Source organism: Pleuronectes platessa, chromosome 6, assembly GCF_947347685.1.
Source record: "Pleuronectes platessa chromosome 6, fPlePla1.1, whole genome shotgun sequence".
Lineage (NCBI taxonomy): Eukaryota > Metazoa > Chordata > Actinopteri > Pleuronectiformes > Pleuronectidae > Pleuronectes > Pleuronectes platessa.
Window position 1 is genome coordinate 13,531,413 of NC_070631.1, and position 7,350 is coordinate 13,538,762.

General features: G+C 44.1%; 1 protein-coding gene across 1 annotated transcript; it reads left to right on the top strand.

Annotated features, from left to right (window-relative positions):
- Positions 1-995: 995 nt before the first annotated feature.
- On the top strand, positions 996-7,243 carry mipa (major intrinsic protein of lens fiber a). Its single transcript, XM_053425191.1, has 4 exons — positions 996-4,305; positions 4,486-4,650; positions 4,745-4,825; positions 4,925-7,243. The coding sequence occupies exons 1-4, from the start codon at positions 3,946-3,948 to the stop codon at positions 5,108-5,110; spliced, it is 792 nt and encodes a 263-aa protein (XP_053281166.1). The 5' UTR covers positions 996-3,945; the 3' UTR covers positions 5,111-7,243.
- The last annotated feature ends 107 nt before the right edge of the window (positions 7,244-7,350 follow it).

Below are 7,350 nucleotides of genomic sequence, written 5' to 3' on the forward strand. Positions count from 1 at the left end.
GCCCATTGCGCAGGAATTGCGCGCGCAGCTTTTTTTTTTAATTTGTTTAAATTAAATTTGTTCCTGTTTTATATTTAATTAATTTAAATTAACGCAGTGTAAGATATTTTGCAATTAAGAGGAGAAGTCCTGCCAATTTAAAGTGTAACACATTGCAAGCTTGAAAATGGGAAAGAGTGGGATTCAAACCCAGGCCACTCTTGTTAGAGACCAAACGCTTTACCGACTAGGCCACTTCAGCTGATGGTTTCCACCCGGAACTAAGCACATTAAGACGATGGACCAATTATCGTGTGTGTGTCGGTGTCATTTTATGCTGCTTTTGATAAACACTTCAGAGAAAATATTTTCTACTTTACTTAAATTTACTTTTACATTTTTGGCTTTTAGATACTGGATGAAACCTATTGTTAGAGAATATCCCAGTGGGGGGGAAATATTTTTTGAGAGAAGATTCCAGATTCATTCACTATACGGCTCAACAGAACCGTACGGAGGAGAAAGTATTGAAATGTCCCGAGGGTCAGTGAACATGTAGGGGTGGGGCACGTGAAAGTTCTAGGCCAATGGCTGTAGGGTTTTGTGGGATGCCAGGCTCTCATTGGCTGATGAGTTGACGGGTGAATGAGGAAGGAGAGTGAAGAGTACAGTGGTGGATGAGAGGAGTGTCAGAGTTAAGCCTGAAACATGCTTCTGCGACTGCGTCTGCGTCTTTTCACGCCGCTGTGGCGCAAGACTCGTTGTCATTCATGCTTCCCCAACCGTTGCGCGTCTTACAAAGCAATTCCGCGCCAGAACACTAGGCGGAGTAATGCTTTTTTGTCGAAGACGACCTGAGAGACGCCTTCTTTGTGGGTGTGGCAATCGTTGTTGACTCTTTATTTACTTGCTACCAGTCGTGTTCTCCATTACAAACACACGGTGAACCATGGCAGAGAGTGTATTCACGATTCCAACCGAACAACAATTGATTGAGATGGAGCTGCTAGTCATATTTTCGGACCTCTTCCGACAGGAGTTCTTCCCGGTTGTCCATTCTTCTTTTTAAAATCTTCCGTTGTTTCTGCCTGTATTATGGGGCATGAAACCGGAAATGCAGCTCCAGAAGGGATGTAGAGCAGACCAATCACAGCCTTGCGGGCTGAGTGAGTTGCGGAGCTTTGCCGTAAATTTTTGAAAAGTGGGGCGACGCCCGTCAGCACGTAAAAAGGGATACATAAGCATGTAAGGGACCCGGAAGGGCTCTTGCGCTTACAGGCCCGTGAAAACGCAGAAGCATGTTTCAGGCTTTACGAACAAGTTTCCTGTCGTCTATACACGAGGACGCTACAATATGAACGTGTTCACCGTTCAAATTCATTATTTGTCATTGAGTTGCATTCAGTTCATCGTTCTCATAAAAGTGAACGTGTGCATTGAACGCGTTCTTTTGCGTTCGTTCCTGCATCACACTGGTCACTACATAACCACTGCGTAGTGCTAAAGCTTCACAGACCTGGGATCTAACAACTCTAATACTTACATGGGCATTTCAGGGGGGAATGGAAGCCTGATAGTCCTTTTTTTACCGTAAATTCCCTGTTTAACTTGCCATGTGAAATCATATCAAAACATGGCAACTGCTGTATGTTAAGGGAAATATCTCCTAATATTACATCTTATCTGCTATCAAACCTAATTCAGTCAGTAAGGGCCAAAGATTATTCAAAGTCATGACAAAGATGTTGTCAAAGATGAAATGAATGTATATGATCTGGTATTGAGAATGTTTTCACCACCCTGTGGCCAGTGCAGGCCACAGTTTTTACTGCACTGTGAAATGTTTCGGGGCTGCATGTTGTGTAGGAGTCAGCAGTCTGGACCCGGAGAACAGAAAAAGAAAAAAAAATACAATGCAAGCACCTTCTCCCCTGTGAAACTAAACTGTGGGCTTTAACATACAAAAGCTGGCTTACCACTGATGGACGGAGTCGTGAGAAGGACATAATACTCGTGACGATAGAGATGCATTATCTGGCAAACTAATAAACTTTCAGGATCAGATCAACATGATCTTTTGAAGAAAAAGTGAGTTTTAATTAGTAGATTCTTTTCACGGCGTTTTTCCCTAATTGAGGTGGAAAAAAACAACCAATCGTCAGGCTGCCGTGAGATTTAAATATGTATGTATGTGTGAGAAGTGAAATCCAGCACACTGTCCTGTATTTGCAAAAACAACTTTATCACGTGTAAATTACAATTACATGACAATGTGCAGGACTCCTCTTCTCTCACCTGCACGAGCTTTGTCTTCAACGCACCTGTCCACTGTATTTCTGAAGGTGTAGCCCTTTCAGTGTTGTATGCATGTGTGAGGAGCAGGCAACGTCCAAACTGCATTTATTCTTTGCTAAATTCTCCTATTGCTATTCCAAAGTAATTCTCTGGAGCTTCTACGGTGCGGAGACCAAATATATATGCCTGTGTGTTTGTGTGTGTGTATGTGTGTGTTCAGAGATACACTGCACCATGGAAAAGGGAACTCGGAGATTCAACAGTGGCAACTAGACAAACAGATCATAGAAACCACCAGAAACTGTCGCGGCCAGCGTTTTTTATTCCATGCATAAAGGAGAGAAAGCGGTGAGGTCAGCATGATCCTTTCAGAGGTGCAGCCCTGGTCAGCATGATGCTCCAGTGAAGAAGCTCAATGCCCGGCCCTGCTCTCCCCTCTTCCTCCCCGACCCTGGATTTTCCAGCGCTTTATCCGATCTGAGCCTCCAAACCCACCCAGCGCACACAATGTAAACGTCTGGCCTAATCAGTTCTGCCGCCACACACCTAATTTGTACCAATCCACAGCACAAGTAGAGAAAGTGCTCGTGCTTTGGCGATCACAGTTTCGATTAGAGTGAATGTTTGATTGTACATTTCCAGGGAGACAATGAAAGGACGATGGTGGAAAATAAGTTAAAGATTGAAGTTGTGCTTGTATTTATGTTTTGTGTGCACCAATATCAAAATAAATAGAAAAAGAAAAACTGCCACTGCACTTCCAGTCCTACCAGCTCAAAGATGCTGCCCACCCCATGGCCACTGTTTAATAAGGGAAGTTTTCAGTCTGACGTGTTATGAAAGGGATTTTCTACAACTTTGTGTTAGTGCTTCAAACATGGTGGTATTTAGGGACTAGATATTCACCTCCCATCTCCAGAGGTGTAGCTGAACCCTTGAAAAGCTGGAAATCCCCCAGTGTGAATGGAAGATGTTGTATTACTACACCAACCCCATCTCCACAATTCCTCCTTTCATAAACACCTTTTACACCAAGCAAGTGCAGTATTTTTAGAGCATTACCACGTCAATGAGTTTAAGTAATTGTCAAGCTCCGCTTTAAATATTTCTGAACTTTATAAAAAATTGCAAACTGTAAATGTGGATTCAGAGTGAGCAGACAGAGGTCAGGGCAGGAGAAGGGTTAACTTATTTTGTTTTTGATTCGGAGTATTGTGCACTGGCTCCTCCCCTGGGATCAGTGGGGCTACTCCTGCCCTGGGGTGTTATAAAAAGGCCTCTGAGCTCCCCTGCTCTGGTAAAGAGGCTGAAAGTCTGCAGGACATGCTTAACGTTTGTCTATCCATGTACTTCTACTAACGACCAGCAGGGCTGGCACATAGATGCACAGAGACTGGCGTGCTGCTCCACTCAGTAGCTCTCTATGACAGAAATCAGAATTCAGTAGGTTACATGAAAGTTGCATGTTGAGCAGTTTACGTGTTATTGCATCTAGCTTTAGAGACGCGGTGTCTGTTTGAGGGCGAATTTTTGTCATTTAATTTATGCTCTCTGGTCTGCAACAGTCTTTTTTGTGCATGAGAGGCATCTCCTTTTAGTTGATTAGTTTGTTCATCTTTTGACTTCTCATCCCTCCATCGCTCAGAGGTTGTTTTTTGACCTTTTTGCATCATGTGGGAGTTCAGATCTATGTCGTTCTGGCGGGCGGTGTTTGCCGAGTTCTATGGCACCATGTTCTTCGTATTCTTTGGGCTGGGGGCAGCCCTCCGCTGGACCACAGGGCCGCTTAATGTCCTCCATGTTTCATTTTGCTTTGGGCTGGCGGCTGCCACCCTCATCCAGTCCATTGGCCACATCAGCGGAGGTCACATTAACCCAGCCGTTACCTTTGCCTACCTGATTGGCTCCCAGATGTCCCTGTTCCGTGCCTTCTTCTACATCATAGCCCAGTGTCTCGGAGCAATGGCTGGTGCTGCCGTGCTGTATGGGGTCACACCCAGCAACATGAGGGGAAACCTGGCACTCAACACGGTAAGTTTACCAGAATACTCTCTGGCCATTACCATAAGTGAACAGAGTGAGTTTTTCATGACATTTTAAATTTACAGTATGATTCTAAAACATGACATGAGGAAGGCACATTCAAATGTACACATACAACAATTGTGTCATGCTATTAATCAGCCTTTCTTCACCCCTCTCATCCTTCAGCTGCAGCCAGGCATCAGTCTGGGCATGGCCACCACCATGGAAGTCTTCCTCACCCTGCAGCTTGTTGTCTGCATCTTTGCTGTGACTGATGAGCGGCGCAACGGACGTCTGGGCTCTGCTGCCCTCGCCATCGGCTTCTCTGTGCTCATGGGGCATCTTCTCGGGGTAAGAAACAACCTTCAGTCTAGAAGTTTACGACAGTTTTGCGGTCCATGATAGTCCTGCGTCACATGACCTGCTCTCTCTGTCTTTGACTTAGATGTACTACACTGGAGCAGGAATGAACCCAGCAAGGTCCTTCGCCCCCGCTGTCCTGGTCAGGAATTTTGTCAACCACTGGGTAAGAGGATCATATTTGTTAATATTTTATACATCTTACTCTTTTAAACCATAGTAATGTGTCATTTTCAGTATCCCTGACAATTTCTGTACTTTGTAGGTGTACTGGGTGGGTCCCATGATCGGTGGAGCCCTGGGTGCACTGCTGTATGACTTTATGCTGTTCCCCCGTATGCGAGGCCTCTCCGAAAGGCTCGCCACACTGAAGGGCATCCGGCCCCCAGAGGCTGAGGGCCAGCAGGAGACCAGGGGAGAGCCCATCGAGCTCAAGACACAAGCTCTATAAGTCCCGAATAGAAGATTGGCTTTCTGACCCCTCCCCACACATCCCTCACCCATAAAATCTCACTCCGCACCCTCAGTTCCCGGTCCATCCTCGGCCTGTTCAGCGTCTCTGCACACATACCTCCTCAGCGTCTACACAAATGTTAACACGTATCCCGAACTCCTAATTGTGCACCCACAACTGAATTATATCCAAGGGGCACCCACAGCCCTGACCTTCTCGCCTGATTCTACATCTACTCACCCTTCCTCCTCCCACCTCCTCCTCCTCCTTTGGACTGCAGGACAAAAGATGGAGGGTTAGAAGAAGACTTGCCACTGAAGGAAGCACCCTGTGTCCTGCGGTGTGGGTCAGTCAGTCACTTCCTGGCTGTGACTGCTCAGGACAGGGTCTTCTCCCTCTATCCTTCCCTTTCTATCTCTTTTTTTCCTCTCTATTTCGTAGTCTGCTAGGAGTGAAGCTACAGTAGAGCAGTGGACTTCTGCATGCTTTTCCATTTTGATCCGATGTGATCTCGCCCATCGTTTTTTTTTGTTTCATGAACTTTGGGTAAATTACATGTACGTATTGTACTTTAAGAGTATTTATTTGGCTCACTTTTTTTTCAGTTGTATGTGCGTGTGTGTGTGTGTGTGCGAGCGAGAGAGAGAGAAACCCAGAGTGAGTGTGCATGCATGTCTGTGTGCATGTGTATGCTTGTGTGCATGTTTTAATGGATCATTTATTTTTCACTTTTCATTGCCACAATACTTTGTTTGTATCAAGATTATCATTATTATTATTATTATTATCATTATTACTATTATTATAGATTCATCATGCAAAATATTTTAGGGAAAGATGTTTCCTTTTCCACATCCTCACTGATACTGCAGAGTTTATTCCAGATTCTTTTTAGAGAGAGATCCCCTTTTTATATCAGATGCAGATAATTCATCTTAAAGCCAAATTCATTCAGTTTGTGTCTCATCCAGTGAAGCACACACGTTCATTCTTATATTAAAATCTTTCCTGAGCTTAGTCTTCAATGAAGGTACATTTACAAAACTTGAAAGCTGTGGCACATTGCTTTGTAGGTGGGAAATCAGGCTTTTACCAAGATTGAGATGACTTATCCAGTATTTGTGTTGGGTTACATTTTTAAAATTACCTTCTGACAGGATTTTGTCCTTGAAGCTTTCGAGATTCATGTACAGGTGTGTGATAGTTGGTTTGCTTTTTACTTTTGCGTGTCTGCCATGGAAGAATACCAAGCGAGCAAAACCTGACAAGCTGTCATGACGAACACGTGTTTTCCAGTTGAATTGTGTTGTTTGACACAACCGAGGCGTCTCTGTTACATCAACATCCAGGTTAGAAATGACAGAGTGCATGAGGTGTGGTGGCTTCTTGCTGGTGTTAAGCAAACACCTGGTGCCTTCTCTTTTCGACGCTGAGCTGGGTGGCTCTTTAGGAGTGATATAGTTTCAAGCCCCTCTCTGATATTCGGGAGAAGGGAGGAGGTCACTGCGAGGCGACTGAACTCTTTAGCGTGTTTGTACAGGGTGACACATGTACACCTTTATTTTCATACGGTCTATGAGAGCACATGAACTTTGAAGCTCTGCGCTGGCCCCGGCGTCCCCTCTCTCCTCCATCCCTCTTTTAATCACCCTACCTCCTCCCTTTGTTTTTGAGGCAGCCGTCTTGTTCTGCTCCGATGAGGGGACATCCAAAGCTGCTGGGATGGAGGGAAGGGGACGGGGCACTGAGAGAAGTGAGCATTTTACAAAATTTCACTAGAGCAGTCATTGAACCAGACAAGTAAGCTGATTCTCCTTCTGCTTCCTCTACATAACTTTTTTTTTCAGTGTGATTTCCCTGGCAGTGGTTGAGTAGAATTTAGTGGCATGTTGAAATTAGAATTTGTGTTCTAATGGAAAAGCTTTGTGATGTACAGTGTAAAGTTTTTTTTTTTTAAAACAACACATTTCTTGATTGTTGAAACCGGATGGGTAGGAAATATAATATCATAGTTATGCAATGTCTCCTCTTTGGCTGATGGATTATGGAAGTGATGCCAATAATGTTATACAACGATATGTTTTCATCCAATGAACAGCCTTAATGGAACCAGGCGCTTCCCAATCTCTATGCCACTGATTCATTATTTTTATATGTAAAAAAAAATCAAAAAATTCTTATGTTTTCAATCCTTTTTTGTCTGTTTTTTCTTTTAGACTCACTGTAGAAAAATAAGG

Bases quoted from the DNA above. Each gene is read 5' to 3' on its own strand.
- mipa (XM_053425191.1), top strand. From the start codon at position 3,946: ATGTGGGAGTTCAGATCTATGTCGTTCTGGCGGGCGGTGTTTGCCGAG. The intron at 4,306-4,485 runs GTAAGTTTACCA...CTCATCCTTCAG, and splicing joins GAAACCTGGCACTCAACACG to CTGCAGCCAGGCATCAGTCT. The intron at 4,826-4,924 runs GTAAGAGGATCA...TGTACTTTGTAG, and splicing joins GGAATTTTGTCAACCACTGG to GTGTACTGGGTGGGTCCCAT.